At 40.7% G+C, this 23,724-nt stretch overlaps 2 protein-coding genes across 2 annotated transcripts in view; both read left to right on the forward strand.

Moving 5' to 3' along the window:
* Positions 1-23,724, forward strand: part of C1D (C1D nuclear receptor corepressor) — a 495,080-nt gene that overhangs the window by 59,717 nt on the left and 411,639 nt on the right. The window lies entirely within an intron of this gene.
* Positions 12,491-22,183, forward strand: LOC136398483 (F-box only protein 48-like). Its single transcript, XM_066372716.1, has 3 exons — positions 12,491-12,642; positions 21,161-21,502; positions 21,971-22,183. Exons 2-3 carry the CDS (start codon positions 21,197-21,199, stop codon positions 22,181-22,183), a joined length of 519 nt encoding a protein of 172 aa, XP_066228813.1. The 5' UTR covers positions 12,491-12,642; positions 21,161-21,196.

The raw sequence follows: 23,724 nt of genomic DNA on the forward strand, positions 1-23,724 counted from the left end.
TGGACAGCACAGATGGACCCCTAACCTTTGTAAGCTGACATTGAAGAAAACCACATGCCCTGCTCCAGTCACAAACCCGGAGCTGGCTGGTCCACACACAGCTGAAGCCTGAGGAACCTCACCGTGAGGCTCCTTATAATTAGACTATGGCGAGGGAGGGAAATTAGGACAGAAGACTGTGAATTATGCAACCATGTCACCAAAGATGGCCAGAGTTTCCACCACTCTGATATTCTACAGTTTCTATAAGTGTGAACAAATTCAAAAAGGGACCTATACATATAATCAGATCCAACATTCAGTGTGTGACCCAAAAAATGACCAGCCCTATATCTGTTATAACCCTAAAGATGTCCCCCACCTCAGCAGTGTTAAAAATAAAAGTAACAGGAGTATATAGTAAGGAAAATAGACAGATAGACCAACAATATAATCCAAACCAGGGTCAAGGGGAACCCCGATCAGGTTATACTAAGTTTTGATGCATGTGCAGCTACAACTCATTCAGCCAGAGGATGTAGGTCCTTCAGCTAGAAAAGCCATATAGCAAAAGAAATAGCTCATTTTTACTCACCACTACCAAGCTGAGTCTGGATAAAAAAAAGTGAGACTTGGCCTGACCTGTGGTGGCGCAGTGGATAAAGTGTCGACCTGGAACACTGAGGTCGCCGGTTCAAAACCCTGGGCTTGCCTGGTCAAGGCACATATGGGAGTTGATGCTTTCTGCTCCTCCCTCCCTTCTCTCTCTCTGTCTCCTCTCTCTAAAATTAATAAATAAAATCTAAAAATAAATAAATAAAAATAATAAAATCCTTTTTCCTCTAAAAAAAAAAAAAGTGAGACTCCAGTTTGAAAGAGGCTCTGGAGTCTCAAAGGGGGGAATGAGGGAAGAGGACTAGAAGGACTCACTGAATAGTTTGAAAAAACTAACCCTAGTTATGAATAAAGCCCTTTCTCAGCTCCCTGAAATAACTTGCAACACAGCCAAGAAAAACGGGATATGAGAACAGTCAAGAACAAACAGTTCGAACCTCATCTCATACCTCCACCCCTCCTGGAGATACAAAAGTCAGGTAGGCCTGCAAACAAAGAAGTCAAAGAAATCAGGCACTTGTCATATGTAAGCTAAAGCTGTAAAGGTATATACGACTTAGAAAAGCTAAGTTCAGGGAGCTTGTGCTTTGTCCTTTTTGGGTCATGCTGCTCCGCCGGCTAAACAAACCCCCCTTCCTCCAGCACTTGTCTGAGTGTCTTTGTCCTCCTTTGTTTCCTGCAACACTTACTAGTGGTGAAGGGATACCACTTGAAGGGTCCATACTAAAGTCTAAGACTAAGCCCACCCCCAACTGGGGGCCTCTTCTCTTTTTAATTAAAGCAGTAGATTCAATTACTTTAGGAAGTCTCAACAGATTCGGTAACTGGTGCTGTCCCATTTCCTTGGAGGAAAATTCATCACAAAGAAATCTTGTGTAATCCCTATCAAAAGAGAATAAGAAAAATTTGAAATCGAAAACAGTCGTTTTCATTTAAGAGTGTAATAATTAATCATCTCTCATTAAAGAAAAACCATAAGGCAAATAGTTTGACCTAAAATTTCTCAGTTGCTTGAAATGCCATCCCATAGACCCTTTTTTCAAACTAACTTTTTATTTAAGATAGTTGTAGATTCCCATATAGTTAAGATATGTATATAGTACAGAAAGATCTCTCGTACCATGTACCCGATTTCCCCAGCAGTAACATCTTGCTAAACCATAGTACACTATCACAATCAGATACTGATACGGTTGTAATACAAACATTTCCTCCCCATAAAAATCCCTCTTGTTCTTTTATAGCCAAACTCCACTCCATTCCCCCTTCTGTAACCCTTGCAACCACTAATCTTTTTCTATTTTTGTAACTTTGTCATTACAATATTGTTAATTAAATAAAATACAATATGTAACCTTGGAGATCAGGTGTGTTCACCTATGATGTAACTCTGGCATTTCATCCTGCTCTAAAACCTTTTAATTTGTACAGCTGATGAAGCATAATTACAACCTAGTAAACAAAGACCTTGGCTTCACTAATGACTTACACTAAAGAGCACTAAAAATTAACCTTCACTTTCCCCTGTGATACCTGTTTTCCTGCCACTGTGAAGACCTAGACATTCTTGTCAAACCGTTTTACCACCAAGACTGTTTTACACATTAAAATTAGAAACATTTATGCTTCTGTGGCCATAAAGTTTTGTGAACCTTGTCTCCAAAAAAACATGGCTAGTTAAGCGAGTTCAAAAAATCATCATCATTATTATTAATCATTACAGATATTTACAAATTTATAATGAGTTTCCTGAGTTTTTTCCACTTAGAAATATGGCTTTGCTCTCTCATACTACCAAAAAGCAAATACGAAAAAAAAAACCTTTCTGGAATTTCTGTTGTTTGAAAAAGCAACCCTCATGTTGTTTTAACCACTGGAGAGAAGAAATACATGTGTCTGTCAGCTCCAAAATATCAAAAACCACAAATTAATTGGTTTGTTGTTTACTTTCTCCTTCAATGCATTTAGGATATTGTTTATAATCATTCTAATTGAAAGGGTCAAGCTTTTCTCTCCCCCAACTGGAAGATGACCGGCAGCTAAATCAGTTTCTCAGAGCGCTCTGTCACCAAGGACAGAGCGCTCTGAGAAACTACATAGATAAGCCCTTCGAGCAGCAACTGCTTTCCCACTCTTACTCCTATTAAAGGAGCTCTCTATGTCTTGGCCGCGTGAACAATGCTGCAATGAATGTGGGGCTGCATGTGTCTTTACATACCAATGTTTTTGAGTTTTGGGGGTATATACCCAGTAGAGGGATTGCTGGGTTATATCATAGTTCTATTCTTAATTTTTTAAGGAACCACCATACTTTCCTCCATGATGATAGTACACTTTACATTCCCACCAACAGTGAATGAGGATTCGTTTCAACCAAAAAGCCCTTCAACAGAGGACTGGATAACGAAGATGTAGTACATATATATAATACTATGGAATACTACTCAGCCATAAGAAATGATGACAGTGACATTTACAACAACATGGATGGACCTTAACAACATTATACTGAGTGAAATAAGTAAATCAGAAAAAATTTAAGAACTGTCTGATTCCATACATAGGTGGGACACAAAATTGACACTCATGGACAGATAAGAATGCAGTGGTGGCCTGACCAGGCGGTGGCACAGTAGGTAGAACGTTGGACTGGGATGCGGAAGACCCAGGTTCGAGACCCCGAGGTCGCCAGCTTGAGCGCGGGCTCATCTGGTTTGAGCAAAAGCTCACCAGCTTGGACAGGGTCACTGGCTCGAGCAAGGGTTGCTCGGTCTGCTGAAGGCTCACGGTCAAGGCACATATGAGAGAGCAATCAATGAACAACTAAGGTGTCGCAACGAAACGCTGATGATTGATGTTTCTCATCTCTCTTCGTTCCTGTCTGTCCCTGTCTATCCCTCTCTCTGACTCTCTCTCTGTCCCTTTAAAAAAATAAAATTAAATTAAAAAAAAAAAAAAAAAGAATGCAGTGGTGGAGAAGAAAACAAGAAAAATCAAGACTTCAAAGGAGGCTCCACTAGAAAAGCCAAATCTGACAGCGGATTACAAACAACAGTTGATGCCAACCCAAGACCTAGAAATAACACAACTAAAAATTGGAGGCAGACAACACCAACCCTAGACTCAGCCAGCACTACAAACAACACATCCAAACGAAGGGGGTATACATAGACATAATGGGAAGACACAGAAGTGCAATCCAAATGAATCAACAAGAGAAACTCCCAGAAAATAAACTCAGTGATATGGAAATAAACAAACTACAGGATGCAGAGTTTAAACTAAGGATTATTAGAATGCTGAAAGATCTTAGAACAATGATGGACATAATGAGAACATAAAGAGATTACAAGCATCAAAAAGGACATTGAAATAATAAAGTCAGAAATGACAAATATAATATCAGAAATGAAGACTACACTAGAAGCAATTAAATGCAGGCTGGATAAACCAGAAGATCAAATCAGCAATTTAGAAAACAAGATAAATGAAAATACAGAAATGGAGCAGCAAAAAACAAAAAAGAGGCTGAAAAAAATCTGAGGAAAATCTAAGAGAGCTTTGTGACAACCTAAAGAGAAACGACATCAGTATCATAGGGGTTCGTGAAGAAGAGGAGAAACAACAAGGGACAGAGACTTTGTTCAATCAAATCATAGCTGAAACTTCTTTAAATTGATGCAGAAAAAAGTCACACAAGATCAAGAAGCACAAAGAACTCCATTAAAGACAAACCCAAAGAAATCTACACCAATACACATCATAATTAAAATACCAAAGCTAAGAGATAAACAGAAAATATTAAAAGCTGCTAGAGAAAAAAAGACTATCACCTACAAAGGAGCCCCCATAAGGATGACATCCGACTTCTCAACAAAAACACTTGAGGCCAGAAGGGAATGGCAAGACATATACAAAGTAATGCAGGAAAGAACCTACAACCAGCAAGGGTATAGTTTAAAATTGAAGGTGCGGCCTGACCTGTGGTGGCGCAGTGGATAAAGCGTCGACCTGGAAATGCTGAGGTCGCCGGTTCGAAACCCTGGGCTTGCCTGGTCAAGGCACATATGGGAGTTGATGCTTTCTGCTCCTCCCCTCTTTCTCTCTCTCTTTCTTCTCTCTCCCTCTCTCTCTCCTTTCTAAAAATGAATAAATAAAAACAAAACAAATAAAATTGAAGGTGCAATAAAAAGCTTCCAAGACAAAAAACCTCAAGGAATTCATTACAACCAAACCAATGCTGCAAGAAATGTTAAGGGACCTGTTGTAAACACGACAAAGGGGGAAAAGAATATAGTAAGAGAGGGATACAGCTTTAAAGAATAAAATGGCAACAAAAAACTACATATCAATAATAACCCTAGCCCTGGCCGGTTGGCTCAGCGGTAGAGCGTCGGCCTAGCGTGCGGAGGACCCGGGTTCAATTCCCGGCCAGGGCACACAGGAGAAGCGCCCATTTGCTTCTCCACCTCTCTGCCGCGCCTTCCTCTCTGTCTCTCTCTTCATCTCCCGCAGCCAAGGCTCCACTGGAGCAAAGATGGCCCGGGCACTGGGGATGGCTCTGTAGCCTCTGCCTCAGGTGCTAGAGTGGCTCTGGTCGCAACATGGCGACGCCCAGGATGGGCAGAGCATTGCCCCCTGGTGGGCAGAGCGTCGCCCCTGGTGGGCGTGCCGGGTGGATCCCGGTCGGGCGCATGCGGGAGTCTGTCTGACTGTCTCTCCCTGTTTCCAGCTTCAGAAAAAAAAATGCAAAATAAAAAATAATAATAATAATAATAATAATCCTAAATGTAAATGGATTAAATGATCCAATCAAAATACATAGGGTAGCTGCATGGATAAGTAAACATATGTATGGGATAAGGACCCATACATATGCTGTATACAACAGACTCACCTCAAAACAAAAGATATGCATAGATTGAAGGTAAAAGGATGAAAAAAAAATATTTCATGCAAATGGAAATGAAAAGAAAAGCTGAGGTAGCGATACTTATATCAGACAAAATGGACTTTAAAATAAAGGCTATAGTAAGAGATAAAGAAGGTCACTACATAATGATAAAGGGAGCAATCCAACAGGAAGATATAACCATTATAAATATCCATGCACCTAATATAGGAGCATTTAAACATAAAAGCAGACTTTGATGGATATAAAGGGCGAGATCAACAACAATACTATAATAGTAGGGGATTTCAATACCCTACTAACATCACTAGATAGATCTTGAAGAATGAAAATTAACAAAGACACAGCAGACTTAAAGGACACACTAGATCAACTGGATTTAATAGATATCTTCAGAACCTTTCACCCTAAAGCAGCAGAATATACATTCTTTTCAAGTGCTCACGGTACATTCTCTAGGATAGACTACATGCTATGGCACAAAAGAGGTCTAACAAATTTAAGAAGATTGAAATCATATCAAGAATTTTCTCTGATCACAATGGCATGAAATAATAAAGATCAGAGCAGAAATAAATGACACAGAGGCTAAAAAATCAATACAGAGGATCAATGAAACCAAGAGCTGGCTCTTTGAAAGGGTAAACAAGATCGATGAACCCTTAACCAGACTCACCAAGAAAAAAAGAGAGAGGACTCAAATAAATAAAATTAGAAATGAGAGTGGAGAAATAACAACTGACACAACAGAAATACAAAGGACTGTAAGAAAATACTATGAAGAACTGTATGCCAAAAAATTAGACAACCTAGGAGAAATGGACAAATTCCTTGAAACATATAATCTTTCAAAAATCAGTCTGGAAGAATCAGAAAACCTAAACAGACCAATTACAACAAATGAGATTGAAACAGTTATCAAAAAAATTCCCAACAAACAAAAGCCCTGGGCCACTTGGCATCACAGGTGAATTCCACCAACTATTCCAAGAAGAACTAACTCCTATCCTTCTCAAGCTATTTCAAAATATTCAAGATGAAGGAAGATTTCCAAGCTCCTTTTATGAGGCGAGCATTATTCTGATTCCAAAACCAGGCAAAGACAACACAAAGAAAGAAAATTATAGGCCAATATCCCTGATGAATTTAGATACTAAAATCCTCCACAAAATATTAGCAAACTGGATCCAGTAATACATGAAAAAAATCATACATCATGATCAAGTGGGATTTATTCTGGGGAGGCAAGGATGGTACAATATTCATAAAGCAATCAATGTGATTCATCACATAAAAGGAGAAAAATCCATAGATGCAGAAAAAACCATTTGATAAAAACCAGCACCCATTTATGATCAAAAATCTCAGCAAAGTGGGAATACAGAAAACATATCTCAACATGATAAAGGCCATCTATGACAAACCCACTGCCAACATCATACTCAATGGCCAAAAATTAAAAGCTATCCCCTTAAGATCAAGAAAAAAAGGCAGGGGTGCCCCTTTCACCACTCTTATTCAACATAGTTCTGGAAGTCCTAGCCACAGCAATCAAAGATGAAGAAATAAAAGGCATCCAAATTGGAAAAGAAGAAGTAAAACTATCATTATTTGCAGATGATATGATACTGTATATAAAAACCCCTAAAGTCTCAGTCAAAAAACTACTGGACCTGATAAATGAATTCAGCAAAGTGGCAGGATATAAAATTAATACTCAGAAATCAGAGGCATATTTATATACCAATAATGAACTGTCAGAAAGAGAAATTAAGGAAACAATCTCTTTCACTATTGCAACAACAAAAAAAAAGTACCTAGGAGTGGCCCTGGCCGGTTGGCTCAGTGTAGAGCGTCGGCCTGGCGTGCAGAAGTCCTGGGTTCGATTCCCGGCCGGGGCACACAGGAGAGGTACCCATCTGCTTCTCCACCCCTCCCCCTCTCCTTCCTCTCTCTCTCTTCCCCTCCCGCAGCCAAGGCTCCATTGGAGCAAAAGATGGCTCCTTGGCCTCTGCCCCAGGCGCTAGAGTGGCTCTGGTAGCGCTAGAGTGGCTCTGGTAGCGACAGAGCGACGCCCCGGATGGGCAGAGCTTCGCCCCCTGGTGGGCGTGCCGGGTGGATCCTGGTTGGGCGCATGTGGGAGTTTGTCTGACTGCTTCCCCGTTTCCAGCTTCAGAAAAATACAAAAAAAAAAAGTACCTAGGAGTAAATTTAACCAAGGAGGTTAAAGACTTGTATTTGGAAAATTATAAAATATTAATAAAAGAAATCAAGGAAGATACAAATAAGTGAAAGCATATACCGTATTCATGGTTAGGAAGAATAAACATTAAAATGTCTATATTACCCAAAGCAATTTATAAATTCAATGCAATACCAATGAAAGTACCAATGACATACTTCAAAGATATAGAATACATATTCCAAAAATTTTTATGGAATCATAAAAGAACACAAATAGCCTCAGCAATCTTGAAAAATAAGAATAAAGTGGGAGGTATCACACTTCCTGATATCAAGTTATACTACAAGGCCACTGTATTCAAAACAGCTTGGTACTGGCATAAGAACAGGCATATAGATCAATGGAACAGAACAGAGAACCCAGAAATAAACCCACACCTTTATGGACAATTGATATTTGACAAAGGAGGTAAGATTTTACAATGGAGTAAAGACAGCCTTTTCAACATATGGTGTTGGGAAAATTGGACAGCTACCTTCAAAAAAATAAAACTAGACCACCAACTTACACCATTCACAGAAAGAAACTCAAAATGGATAAAAGACTTAAATGTAAATCATGAAACCATAAGCATCTTAGAAGAAAACATAAGCAATAAGCTCACCGATATCTCTCGCAGCAATATACTATTTGCTGATTTATCTCCAAGGGCAAATGAAATAAAAGACAGGATAAACAATGGGACTATATCAAACTAAAAAGCTTTTGCACAGCTAAAGACAATATGAACAGAATAAAAAAAGACAACCCACACAATGGGTGAACATATTCTACAATATGGCTGATACAGGGTTAATAATCAAAATTTATAAAGAATTTGTAAAACTCAACACCAGGAAGACAAACAATCCAATCAAAAAATGGGCAAAAGAAATGAATAGACACTTCTCCAAACAGGACACACAGATGGCCAATAGACAGATGAAAAAATGTTCAACATCACTAATCATTAGAGAAATGCAAATTAAAACCACAATGAGATAACACCTCACACCAGTCAGAATGGCACATAAAGAAAACCAAATAAAAGGTGACAGGACGATTTGCGTCTGGGTGATGGCCTGACCTGTGGTGGCACAGTGGATCAAGTGTCGACCTGGAATGCTGAGGTCGCCAGTTCAAAACCCTAGGCTTGCCTGGTAAAGGCATATATGGGAGTAGATGCTTCCTGTTCCTTCCTCCCTTTTATCTCTCTCTCTCTCTCTCTCTCTCTCTCTCTCTCTCTTCTAAAATGAATAAATAAATAACAATAATTAAAGAAAAAAGATCAGAGCAGAAATAAATGACATTGACTTTGGGTGATGGTATACAACATAATCAAATGTCAAAATGATCTGGAGATGTTTTCTCTAAATCTGTGTACTCAAGTTGACCAATGTCACCCCGTTAAAATTAATTGTCTAAATAAATTTTTTTTTTAAAAAAGGAACTCTCTAAGCAGTACTAGTAGTGGCTGAGACCTTTTTAGCTTTAGCCCATCTGCACCAAGATGTTAACAATAAACTTTGTTATCCCCATTGGGCCTTGACAATAAAATCCCATCACAGAATAACTATTTGAAAAGATAAAATCCAGACCAGATAACTCCTTACCATTTTCAAAAACAGAAACCAAATAGGCTCATCTCACAACTAACAAACCTACAACACAAAAGATCAAGCTTCAAATAATGAAAAGCTCTGAAACCTGCTGGCATGTTTATTAAATGAAGCCTAAAATCCACTCATTTTTTAACCAGATCCCAGGTACTCTGTTAGTGATACAAATTGTTAAGCAAATCAAAATACATTAGTCACCAGTCAAAAGATTTCTACATGAAACACACACTGTTAAGTTCCTTGGATACATATAAAGAAATAGAGATAGAGGGAGAGACAGAAATAGGGAAGAGGAGGAGCAAAAAGAGATCGAGATGGAAGACAAACCTCCCTAGCAGTTCCTTCAAATATTTGTGTACCTTAATAAATTGTGGAGAAAAGTAACATTATTTAAACACTTAAGTAATTACTTATCCAGTAAAAAATAAAATAACAGATGAATTTCAACTTTTTCTTTTCTTTTTTTCTTAATTGAGAGCAGGGGAGGCAGAGCGACAGACTCCCACATGCACCTCAACTGGGATCCACCCAGCAGCAAGCCTCCTTGGGCCAATGATCTGCTATAGGATGCTCTGCCCATCTAAGGCGTCCTGGCTGCACAACCCAGTGATTTTTAGGGGCTGAGGCCAAGGCCCGACAGCCAGGGGCCAACTCACTCCAGCCAATTAGCCATGGCTGCAGGAAGAGCTGGGAAGAAAGGAATAGGGAGGGGAGGGAGAGAGAGGGAGGAGGGTTGGGAAAGAGAGGCAGAGGGGGAAGAGAGGGGTGAGGAAGCAGATGGTCCCTCTCCTTTGTGCCCTGACCAGAACTGAACCTTAGACATTCACATACCAGGATGACACTCTACCACTGAGCCAACCCCAAAGGGCTGAATTTCAACTTTCTTAATTAGCCTTACTACATATACATATGTGTACACACACACACATACATGCACATACCCCTTTAAGGCTGACTTCCTTATCACAACTTTGAATCATCACTCCTATTCCTCCTTGGAGAAGGGTTCTAAGGCTAACACCAATGTTTCATTTACACCCTGGAGGTTAACCAGGATAACAGTCCACACAATAATCCCTGGTATTAGCTCACTGACACAGCTTTGTCTCCACCATCCAAGAGAAAACTAGAGGATGGAGACTCATCTCATTCATATTTGTGTGCCCCACAGTGCTCGGGTCTACAAAATCTGTAACCCTCTTGGTAGTCAAAGGATTAAAAAACTTGCTGTACCTCACTACATAATACACAAGAGTTAGCTACTGACATTACTGAAAAAGACTATTACAATAAAAGTAAGGCCACTCAGTCCCACAAAAGAGGCCTAAAGTTTAAAAGAAATTATTCTAGAAAAGATAAAATCAGAGGTTAACAAACACATATTTCTATAACGGGCCAAACACTGTAGGAAATATTGTGGCTTGTCAGGCCGAGAAGCGATATGCACAACCCTTAAGCCAATTATTCTCCCTGAATGCAGTGGTGGGATTCAGCCTGTTCACACCAGTTCAGCAGAAGCCATACCTAACGTTTTGTTGTGTTCGGCAACCGGTTGGGTTCTAAGATGGGCGCCTGGGCAGCCGCCCAATGTGGAAATCACAAATTGACATTCCTTACTCCTTTTTTTTTTTTTTTTTTTTTTTTGTATTTTTCTGAAGCTGTAAACAGGGAGAGACAGTCAGACAGACTCCCGCATGCGCCCGACCGGGATCCACCCGGCACGCCCACCAGGGGCGACGCTCTGCCCACCAGGGGGCGATGCTCTGCCCCTAAGGGCGCCGCTCTGTCGCGACCAGAGCCACTCTAGCGCCTGGGGCAGAGGCCAAGGAGCCATCCCCAGTGCCCGGGCCATCTTTGCTCCAATGGAGCCTCGGCTACGGGAGAGGAAGAGAGAGACAGAGAGGAAGGAGAGGGGGAGGGGTGGAGAAGCAGATGGGCGCCTCTCCTGTGTGCCCTGGCCGGGAATCGAACCCGGGACTTCTGCACGCCAGGCCGACGCTCTACCACTGAGCCAACCGGCCAGGGCCTCCTTACTCTTTTTTAATGTTCACCTGCACAACAGTGTATTCTAAGCGCCCGTAGTAATGTTCATTACGTCCATAGGTGTAAAAAACTGCAAGTGAGGATGCCAACCAAGAAACAATATGGAAATATCTTAAATAAGTTTTATTTTTTGTCAGGTACTATTTAATATTTTTAATTGATATTTTAAAACTTTCTTATAATCTAGTTTTGTGTAGCTTTTATTATTATTAAAGAATTAAATGCATGAAATAATAAACTACCTTTCGGCATATCGTTTTTGAATACTTAAAACGGTCATTAGGGCAGAAAACCGGTTGTTAAATTATATGAATCACACCACTGCCTGAAAATCTAGTAAGTTACTCGTCTGCCGGCCCCTTGATACGATTATAATGATTATAACATAAATATGTATTTCTAAAGGCTTAAGGAAAGTTTCTGAGTTGAGTAAAAAAATGTGCTGCCCCAAACTTCTAAAACCCAGACAGAAATGGCCGCCGTGGTGGAAAATAGGCTCAGAACGAGGGAAATGGCCTCAGAAGTAAGCAAAAACCTTCTTGCAAGGCGCCTCCGGCCAGGCCCGGCCCTCTGCCTCACTTACTCTCAGCAGCGGTGCGACGCCGATCACCGTCTCAGCCGTCGCCAGGGCCGCCCAGGGGCCTCCGTCCTGCGTTTGCACCTCAAAATCCTCAGCAAGACGGCGAGGATTCTTTTTGCAAGAAGTCTGTCCCGGCAACTGCTTTCACATTCCAGGCAAAAGCGCGGGAAAACACAGGAGGCGGGACTTAAAGACCGCTCGGGTGTCAAGTTCTCCTGCAGCGAAGCACTGAGCTACGCGGGGAAGCCGCGCCCCCCTCCTCTGCCGAGAGACGCACACCTGGAAACCGCCTCAACTATTGGTTAATAAGCCACCAGTCTTGGAGACTCGAGACCTAGTAGACCGTAGCGCCTCCCTTCGCCCTCCCGAGCGGAGCTGAGACACCCTAGTAAAACTACTAATCCCAAAAGGCAACGCGCGCTCTGCTCTAAGCCGGCGGGAAATCTGAACAAACAAGGCTGGACTGGAGTGGGCGGGATCAGAAGAACTACGGGGAAGGATTGTGAAACCAGAGTTTAAATCGCAGGAGAAGAACGCAAGGTACAGCAAGTAGGAGAGTCTTCCCTTCTCTAGCCGCCGATGTCAGCCCGGCAGTCTTGGAGACAGGGCCCCCGCTCCGAGGCACGGATCTGGAGTGACAGCCGGAGCTCAGAATTATTATTGTTAATTTGTAAGTATCCTGTTTTGTTTGAACTCGGGCAGGTGCAGCCTGCGCGGGACACGCCAGGAGGATGGCTCAGATGGGACGCGGGGATCATTCCTCCGATTCCCGGGTCTTGACAGGGTGGAGGCTACCCGAGAGCCGGGGTAGAGTGGAGTGCGGCCAGGTCTGCGCTCCTATCCCTCCCTCCGTGTGACCCCCGAAAGGGTGAGAACCCTTAACTAGAGAGCTAATTTGGCAAAGTTTGGTTCGTAAAGAAGAGGAAGCAGAAAAGGGATAGTTTCCCAGGCATCCAGGCAAAACTGGCCTTTTTTTTTTTTAAGGTTAAATTTTGAAGTTTTTAATTAAGGAATTTAAAAACTGAACTTAAATCTAAGTTTTAAAAAGTGACATCGTAAGGTAATTTCTCTAAAATATTTTATAATGACAATAAAACACAGAGTTGAGTATTATGAGTTACTGTTCATAATACTTACGAAATGGAACAAGAATTTGTAAAAATTATTTTCCGGTAATTAACTCTTTTAGTGGCCCATACCTGTAGTTTGGGTTGTCCACTATTATGGGAAACTATTTTCAGGAAAGATTATCATTTCCAGCATCCTAGTTATTGCAGTTAATTTCCTGATTAAAGTCATTTATAAAGATTAAATTTTTCCTTTTAGAGAAGGAAAGTAATTTTTTAAATCAAATTGATTCTTATTGGAAATAGAAATATTAAAGATGTCACTTGACCAGGCTAGAAACCTTCATCTTGGAGAAATAGCTCTTATTTCCTTTTTATTTACATGATATAATGTCACTTGTTGAACTCTTCTTACTGTGAGAATATTCAATTTGCTTAAATACGGGTGTGATTATTTCACAATAAAGAGTGAATGTGGTATATTTCTTGGTTGGTTGCTTGGTTAATTGGTTAGTTGGTGTTTTAAGGAACCATTACTGCTTTTTCTGTGGCCGCAGAATAAAACATTCCTCTATCATACTAGTATCTTTAGAAGGTTGGTATAAGCGAACATGTTGGGAGAGGAAAGTACAATTGCCAAGTTGGGCACTGGTGCAGTTCCTCGAAACCTCAGGCAGCATGTGGAGCCAGCACTCCAAAACGGAGTGCCAGGGACTGAGATGGCATCAGGGACGTTGCAGCAGCGCTCGCTATGGACATCTCATTGCTAGACACACGTTAAGTGTAATTGTAATACCTCTGCTCCCCCATAACCAGTATTCACATCTTGTTTATAGCCGTGCTGAACTGAAGTCAAGGACATTAACTACATGTGTGCTGGTGAAGCAACATTTTGAGTAGTGGAAAAGGCCTGGGTTGACTTTGCATGGGGATCCCCCTGCACCTTTATTCCTTCCGTCCCTCTTTCTGCTGAAGTAGAGATTTTGGGAGGAGACATGCTTTACAAGTTGGAGCACGCTGATGTGATGACACTTCTGGCTCAGAGATAGGACAGAATAATTAGGTCACTTTCCAGTGTGCCAGAATGACTTCCTTTTTCGAAGAACTGTTCCTGAGCCAGTGGTCCACTGGCACTATTTCCATTTGCTAGAGGGGATCAAACCCCTCCATGAGAATGTAATAATTCCTCCTGTGTCTGTGTTATGTGCACATGTTCAGACTAAACTAAGAGTAGTCAACTTTTTTTTTTTTTTTTTTGAGTAGTCAACCTTTTTATAAAAACCGCCCACTTTGCAGTGCTGGTCAACCTGGTCCCTACCGCCCACTAGTGGGCGTTCCAGCTTTCATGGTGGGCCAATCGTGGCGCCGTTTTGTTGCTCCACTACCCGCCCACCAGGAAAGCTGGAACGCCCACTAGTGGGCGGTAGGGACCAGGTTGACCAGCACTGCAAAGTGGGCGGTTTTTATAAAAAGGTTGACTATCCCTGGCGGACCTCTTCTATGAACAAGGATGATTGCCCAGCCTTAACTGATTAGACCCTCTCAGGTTCATTTCCCTGTAAACAGAGATTTAAAATAAAAAATGTCAGCGAGGCAGAAGCTAATGTGAACATTTGAAAACTTAGACCTGCAAACTAGCAAGCAGCTGTCATTTACCTTTACTTAACTCTACACCCTCCCATCCCCCCCCCCCCCAAGCCCCGTGCTTCCCATCACTTTGGCCCTAAGTGATCCTAAAAAACCACTGATCAATTTAAACTGAAGTTACATTTTTCTTACTGGTCCATTTGGTGTAAACTCTTAGGAGAGATGCTTTTCATTTCTAGTTGATTACACTTCAGGAGTGGGGGAAAACGAGTTGTGTTATTTCAGTTGTTCTAGTGCTGAACTCGTGTCTGAACTCCTTTCTAAGAGTTGTTTCTTAATTGCTGATTTATAGCACCCACCACCTTTTGCCTCGTGTATGCCTCTCTGTTTCCCTCTTTTCTCTCTGGGTCTCTGGAAAGAAAGGTTTGTCAATAATACAGTGAAATACTGCAGTCAGATGCAGATCCGTAAGGAGACTCCTCCTTGCAGCGTGCTCCACTCAGCTGCCATTCTTTTATCTGAAGCTCAGATCCCACAGCTCGCAATTATTGTCTTTGACTTCGGTAACAATTATGTTTGAAATGTTTCCAATTACACACAATATTGGAGGCATGTAGCAGCTGCATGCCAAAAAGCATTTCGAAGTGTATTCCAAGGATCCGGCTGTGGTTGCTTATATATATATATAATATATATATAATATAATATATTTTATATTATATATATAAAAAGAAAGTTGCCTTTCATTGCACATGTGGATTTTGTCATCTAAAAAAACCTGTACCCTTAAGTCTTATTACACTATAAAAAAAAACTGAACCCTCCATATTTATAACATAAGAATATTGAGCCTGACCAGGCGGTGGCGCAGGGGATAGAGCGTCGGACTGGGATGCGGAAGACCCAGGTTCGAGACCCCAAAGTCGCCAGCTTGAGCACAGGCTCATCTGGTTTGAGCAAAAGCTCACCAGCTTAGACCCAAGGTTGCTGGCTCAAGCAAGGGGTTACTCGGTCTGCAGAAGGCCTGCGGTCAAGGCACATATGAGAAAGCAATCAATGAACAACTAAAGTGTCGCAATGAAAAACTGATGATTGAACGAAAAACTGATGGTTGATGCTTCTCATCTCTCTCCGTTTCCATCTGTCTGTCCCTATCTATCCCTCTCTCTGACTCTCTCTTTCTGTCTCTGTAAAAAATAAAAATAAAATTTAAAAAAAAAGTATTGAGAACAACTCAAATATCCATAAGTATATAAATGATTAGGATTCTTATGTGCTCTTGTTGAATTGAACCCTTTATCATTATAAAAAGAAAGACTTTTATCTCTAGTAACATTCTTTGCTCTGAAGTCTACTTTGGGTTTTTGTTTTTTTTTTTTTTCTTATTGATTTTAATTTATTGTGTTTACACAGATTCTAGTGTCGCCCCAAATGCATCCCTCCCTCCCCCGCATTCCCCTCAACATCCCCTTTACCCCCCTTTCCATAGTGTCCTCCCCCCTTCCGTTTCCAGGTCCATCCATGTTGTCACAAAAGGTAAGATTTCCTTCTTTTTCATGGCCCCATAGTATTCCATTGTATATATGTACCATAGCTTTTTAATCCACTCATCCTCTGATGGACACTTGGGCTGTTTCCAGATCTTGGCTATCGTGAACAATGCTGCCATAAACATGAGGGTGCATTTCTCCTTTTAAATCAGTGATATGCTGTTCTTGGGATATATTCCTAAAAGTGGGATAGCTGGATCAAAAGGCAGTTCTATTTTTAATTTTTTGAGGAATCTCCATACTGTTTCCACAGTGGCTGCACTAGTCTGCATTCCCACTAGCAGTGCAGGAGGGTTCCCTTTTCTCCACATCCTCGCCAGCGCTTATTATGTGCTGTTTTGTTAATGTGTGCCATTCTGACTGGTGTGAGGTGATATCTCATTGTGGTTTTAATTTGCATTTCTCTAATGATTAGTGATGTTGAACATTTTTTTGATATGCCTATTGGCCATCTGTATGTCCTCTTTGGAGAAGTGTCTATTCATTTCTTTTGCCCATTTTTTGATTGGATTGTTTGTCTTCCTGGTGTTGAGTTTTACAAGTTCTTTATAAGTTTTGGTTATTAGCCCCTTATCAGATATATTGTCAAATATGTTCTCCCATTGTGTAGGTTGTCTTTTTATTTTGTTAATGGTGTCTTTTGCTGTACAAAACTTTTTAGTTTCATATAGTCCCATTTGTTCATCCTGTCCTTTATTTCACTTTCCTGTGGAGATAAATCAGCAAAAGTATTGCTACGAGAGATATCGGAGAGTTTACTGCCTATGTTTTCTTCCAAGATATTTATGGTTTCATGACTTACATTTAAGTCTTTTATATATTTTGAGTTTATTTCTGTGATGGGTGTAAGTTGGTGGTCTAATTTCATTTTCTTGCATATACCTGTCCAGTTTTCCCAGCACCATTTATTAAAGAGACTGTCTTTACTCCACTGTATGCTCTTACCTCCTTTGTCAAATATCAATTGTCCATAAAGGTGCAGGTTTATTTCTGGGTTATATGTTCTATTCCATTCATCTATATGCCTGTTCTTATGCCAAGACCAAGCTGTTTTAAGTACAATGGCCTTGTAGTATAATTAGATATCAGGAAGTGTGATACCTCCCACTTTATTCTTCTTTTTCAAGATTGCTGAGGCTATTCATGTTCTTTTTGGGTTCCATATAAATTTTTGGAATATATGTTCTATATCTTTGAAGTATGTCATTGGTATTTTTATTGGTATTGCATTGAATTTATAAATTGCTTTGGGTAATATAGACAATTTAATGATGTCTATTCTTCCTATCCATGAACATGGTATATGCTTCCACTTGTTTGTATCTTCCTTGATTTCTTCTATCAATGTTTTATGATTTGCTTTAATCTCCTTGGTTAAATTTACTCCTAGGTACTTTATTTTTTTTGTTGCAATAGTGAAGGGGATTCTTTCCTTAATTTCTCTTTCTGACCATTCTTTGTTGGTGTATAAAAATGCCTCTGATTTCTGAGTATTAATTTTATATCCTGCCACCTTGCTGAATTCATTTATCAGATCCAGTAGTTTTGTTTTGTTTTTAATTTTTTGTGGCAGAGACAGAGAGTCAGAGAGAGGGAGAGATAGGGACAGACAGACAGGAAGGGAGAAAGATAAGAAACATCCATTCGACCTGACCTGTGGTGGCACAGTGGATAAAGTGTCGACCTGGAATGCTGAGGTTGCCAGTTCGAAACCTGCACTTGCCTGGTCAAAGCACATATGGGAGTTGATGCTTCCTGCTCCTCCCCCCTTTCTCTCTCTCTCTCCTCTCTAAAATGAATAAATACAAATTAAAAAAAAAAAAAAGAAAGAAAGATCCATTCTTTGTTGAGGTTCCGTAGTTGTTCATTGATTGATTTCCATATGTGCCTTGATGGGGGGGGGGCTACAGCAGATGGAGTGACCCCTTCATCAAGCCAGTAACCTTGGGCTCAAGCTGGTGAGCCCTGCTCAAACCAGATGAACCCGCACTCAAGCTGGTGACCTCGGTGTCTCGAACCTGCGTCTTCCACACTCCAGCCCGACACTCCATCCACTGCGCCACCACCTGGTTAGGACAGATCCAGTAGTTTTTTGAATGATACTTTAGGGTTTTCTATGTACAGTATCATATCATCAGCAAATAATGATAATTTACTTCTTCTTTTCCAATTTGGATGCCTTTTATTTCTTCTTCTTGTCTGATTGCTGCGACTAGGACTTCCAGAACTATGTTGAAAAAGAGTGGTGAAAGGGGGCACCCCTGCCTTGTTCCTGATCTTAAGGAGATAGCTTTTAATTTTTGCCCACTGAGTATGATGTTGGCTGTGGGTTTGTCATAGATGGCCTTTATCATGTTGAGGTATGTTCCCTGTATTCCCACATTGATGAGAGTTTTGACCAGAAATGGGTGCTGGATTTTATCAAATGCTTTTTCTGCATCTATTGATTATAATATGATTTTTCTCCTTCCTTTTGTTTATGTGATGAATCACATTGATTGATTTGCCAATATTGTACCAACCTTGCCTCCCCAGAATAAATCCCACTTGATCGTGATTTTTTTCATATAGTAATAGCTGAATCCAGTTTGATAATTTTTTTTTTTTTACAGAGTCAGAGAGAGGGGTAGACAGGGACAGACAGACAGGAACGGAGAGATGAGAAGCATCAATCATTAGTTTTTCATTGCGCATTGCGACACCTTAGTTGTTCATTGATTGCTTTCTCATATGTGCCTTGACCGTGGGCCTTCAGCAGACCGAGTAACCCCTTGCTCAAGCGAGCAACCTTGGGCTCAAGCTGGTGAGCTTTTACTCATACCAGATGAGCCCTCACTCAAGCTGGCGACCTTGGGGTCTCGAACCTGGGTCTTCCGCATCCCAGTCCAACGCTCTATCCACTGTGCCACCTCATGGTCAGGCCAGTTTGCTAATATTTTGTTGAGGATTTTTTTTTTCCCGAAGCTGGAAACGGGGAGACAGTCAGACAGACTCCCGCATGTGCCCGACCAGGATCCACCCGGCATGCCCACCAGGGGGTGATGCTCTGCCCATCCGGGGCATCGCTCTGTCGCGACCAGAGCCACTCTAGCACCTGGGGCAGAGGCCAAGGAGTCATCCCCAGTGCCCGGGCCACCTTTTGCTCCAGTGGAGCCTCAGCTGCAGGAGGGGAAGAGAGAGACAGAGAGGAAGGAGAGGGGGAGGGGTGGAGAAGCAGATGGGCGCCTCTCCTGTGTGCCCTGGCTGGGAATCGAACCCGGGACTTCGCACACCAGGCCGACGCTCTACCACTGAGCCAACCCACCAGGGCCTATTTTGTTGAGGATTTTAACATCTATATTCATCAGGGATATTGGCCTATAATTTTCTTTCTTTGTGTTGTCTTTGCCTGGTTTGGGGATCAGAATTATGCTCGCCTCATAAAAGGAGCTTGAGAGTCTTCCTTCATCTTGAATTTTTTGAAATAGCTTGAGAAGGATAGGAGTTAGTTCTTCTTTGAATAGTTGGTGGAATTCACCTGTGAAGCCATGTGGTCCAGGGCTTTTGTTTGTTGGGAGTTTTTTGATAACTGTTTCAATCTCATTTGTTGTAATTGGTGTGTTTAGGTTTTCTGATTCTTCCAGATTGATTTTTGAAAGATTATATGTTTCAAGGAATTTGTCCATTTCTCCTAGGTTGTCTAATTTTTTGGCATACAGTTCTTCATAGTATTTTCTTGCAGTCCTTTGTATTTTCATTGTCTCAGTTGTTATTTCTCCACTCTCATTTCTAATTTTATTTATTTGAATCCTCTCTCTTTTTTTCTTGGTGAGTCTGGTTAAAGGTTCATCGATCTTGTTTATGTTTTCAAAGAACCAGCTCTTGGTTTCATTGATCCTCTGTATTGTTTTTTTAGCCTCTATGTCATTTATTTCCACTCTGATCTTTATTATTTTTTTTCTTCTACTACCTCTGTGCTTTACTTGCTGTTCTTTTTCTAGTTATTTTAGATATAGGGTCGAGTTGTTTATTTGAGCTTTTTCCAGCTTCTTAAGTTATGCCTGTAATGCTATGAACTTCCCTCTTAGTACTACTTTTGCTGTGTCCCATAAATTTTGAGTTGTTGTATGCTCATTATCATTCGTTTCTAGGAATTTTTTTATTTCTCCTTTGATTTCATTGTTAACCCATTTGTTATTTAGTAACATGCTATTTAGTTTCCAAGTGTTAGAGTATTTTTCAGTTTTTCTGTTGTGGTTGATTTCTAGTTTCATGTCATTGTGATCAGAGAAGATGCTTGATATGATTTCAGTTTTCTTAAATATGTTGAGTCCTGTTTTGTGCCCTAACATGTGGTCTATCCTAGAGAATGTACCATGAGCACTTGAAAAGAATGTATATTCTGCTGCACAGTGGATAGAGCTCGGGTCTGGGGCGCAGAGGACCCAGGTTTGGACCCAGGTTCGAAACCGGGAGCTTGGGCTTGAGCATGGGCTCAGCAGCTTGAGCACAGGGTCACTGGCTTGAGTGTGGGATCATAGACATGACCCCATGGTCACTGGCTTGAGCCCAAGGTTGCTGGTTTGAAGCTTAAGGTCACTGGCTTGAGCAAGGGGTCACTGGCTCGGCTGGAGCCCCCCAGTCATGGCACATATGAGAAAGCAATAAATGAACAAATAAGGAGCTGCAATGAAAAATTGATGCTTTTCATCTCTCTCCCTTCCTATCTTGTCTGTCCCTATCTGTCCCTCTCTCTGTCTATAAAAGAAGTAACATTTGTTGAGTGCCTTCAAAGTGCAAATCAAATGTGAGGCTAGATGATTTACATGTTACCCTGATATTTCAACAACAACATACACAAGAGGAGCATTATTGGCCCTATTTTACAGATTAAGAAGCTCAAATCAAGAAAGTTAAAGTTTTTAAAAGCATTCCCAGAAAGTGTCTGGCTCACAGTAGGATCCATTCTGATCTGAAGAGATTAACATTAAACTCTACCTTTTAGGTGGCCTGTGAAGATAATTAACTAAAACATCAAGCTATGCAGAATAACTCCAACATGGACAGCAACTCAGAAGTTTCTGACAGAGAACTGAACTCTGTGGATGCCGAGGAGGAAAACGAGGAGAGTCACAATAACTTTGTGGAAAGGCTGCCTTCAGAACTTACTGAAAATATTTTCAGTTACCTGGACTGTCAGAGTTTGGGCAGGGCTTCAATGACCTGCAAGAGCTGGAATTCTAAAATAACAACCGATGACCTGTTATGGAAACCTCATTGCTTGGCTCTAAGACCTGCGTGCGACAGAAAAATTGATGATGATCTAAAAAGTGGTTATTCCTTCAGGGTAAGTTTAATTTTGGGGGTCAAAAGTGTTCATAACAATATGGTGGTAGGTTTAAACCAAACTCTACCTTCTGCTTGAAGGAGGTAGGATCTCATACAGAATAACATACAAAGTGTGTTGGCTTTTGAACATAAAGTTAATTATTATTCTTTTTCCTACAAACCACATCATCTCCCATCCATCCTTTAATACCTTTTAAATCTTAAATTTGGGCATTTTTGTCTGTTAACCAGAAGAAAAATGGCTCCTTCTTTTCATTTCACATTATCCAAAACCCCCTGCAAACTCTGTGGCTCACTATACACACACACACACACACACACACACACACACACACAAATTTATTAGTATATGTGTATATCGATGTAAATATTTAATCTTCCTAACCCTGTCAATAGCTTCTGTGGTTTCAGATTCACCAAGCAACAACCTACTATATTCTTTGCTGATGGGCTTTTCCTCTTTCAGGAGACATTCCTGAGGAATTACCAGATGAGTAAAGTGAAACGCGCATGGCTAAGTGGCAAATACAGCAACATAACATCTTATAGTGACCTGCCAGAAAAAAGTATGTGCGTGATGGATGCAGAAATGTGGGGGGAAATTCTAGATGCACAAATGAAAAGTGATGATGAAAAATCACAACAGATCTGTCACTTGGAAAGATCAAAATCAAAATGATTCTAGGGTATACAAGGGTTACAAAGGCCATACAAAGGGTATACAAAAGTATTCTGGGTTACAAAGGGTATATCTTTATCCATTCATATTTTTGTTTACCTTTTAAACCAGTGGTTCTCAACCTTTCTAATGCTGTGATCCCGCAATACAGTTCCTCATGTTGCGGTGACCCCAAACCAAAAAATAATTTTGGTGGCTACTTCATAACTGTAATTTTGCTACAGTTATGATTCGGAATGTAAATACCTGATATGCATTATGTATTTTCTGATGGCTTTAGGCGACCTCACCGGGGTCGCGACCCACAGGTTGAAAACCACTGCTTTAAACATTCAACATTGTTTTTAAGGATTTTGTTTTTATTCATTTTAGAGAGTGGAGAAAGAGAAGGGGTGAGGAGCTGGAAGCATCAACTTCCACATGTGCCTTGACCAGGCAAGGCCACGGTTTTGAACCAGAAACCTCAGTATTACAGGTCCACACTTGATCCACTGCACCACCACAGTTCAGGCTAAACATTTAACATTTAAAAGAAACTAAAGCCTTGGCCAGTTGGCTCAGCGGTAGAGCATCGGCCAGTCATGTGGAAGTTCTGGGTTCGATTCCCAGCCAGTACACACAGGAGAGGCACCCATTTGCTTCTCCACCCTTCCTCCTCTCCTTTCTCTCTATCTTTCTCTTCCCCTCCTGCAGCCAACGCTCCATTGGAGCAAAGTTGGCCCGGGAGCTGAAGGCGACTACATAGCCTCCGCCTCAGGCGCTAGAATGGCAAAGCCACAACGGAGCAACACCCCAAATGGGCAGGGCATTGCCACCTTGTCAGCATGCCAGGTGGATCCCCATCATGTGCATGCAGGAGTCTGTCTGACTGCCTCCCCACTTCTAACTTCGGAAAAATACAAAATTTAAAATAAAATAAAAAAAAACGAAGTAGAAAATATAAAAGTAAAGCTCTGTGTTTACGTGGTACTGTATTAAAAATATTTTTCTGGTTTTACTATAATTGGAAAAATCATTAAATGGTTTTATATAAGAAATGATATATCAGTCAAGTAGTTCTGGAATGTATTGTTTTATGTATTTGTGTTAGTGTATTGTGGCACTTTAATGATAAAAGAATTTTATATTCTCTGCTTAATGATTATTCAAAAATTCAGGAAATCATTTGAAGAAATGTCTAAGAGATGCATTTATTATAGGCATTACTAGGCTCATGGGAAGATTATCTAAATGAGATTAATAGCAATATGTTCAAATGTATATTAAATTTATATTTCAATAACTTTTTAAATTTCCATTTCAGTAAAATCAAATTGAATTGTCAAATGTTGGAACCATTTTAAAATGTGCTAAATTTGTGGTATATTTCAAATTAATCTGACCATAAGACTAAAATTTGTGAGATTACGGTTCCCATTACTTGCCTACAGACATGAAATTGCTCCAGGGACTTCAAGTTTATGGCAAGTTAGAACACTTAACTATTATCAGGTCTGCCATACTGCTTTTCTTAGCAAAACTCTTTCTGACAGCCTTATAGC

The sequence above is a fragment of the Saccopteryx leptura genome, chromosome 3 (genome assembly GCF_036850995.1).
Source record: "Saccopteryx leptura isolate mSacLep1 chromosome 3, mSacLep1_pri_phased_curated, whole genome shotgun sequence".
NCBI lineage: Eukaryota > Metazoa > Chordata > Mammalia > Chiroptera > Emballonuridae > Saccopteryx > Saccopteryx leptura.

Excerpts from the sequence above, each read along its gene's own strand:
- LOC136398483 (XM_066372716.1), top strand. The coding sequence starts at position 21,197 with ATGCAGAATAACTCCAACATGGACAGCAACTCAGAAGTTTCTGACAGA. Across the intron at positions 21,503-21,970 it reads AAAGTGGTTATTCCTTCAGG|GAGACATTCCTGAGGAATTA; the intron begins GTAAGTTTAATT and ends TTCCTCTTTCAG.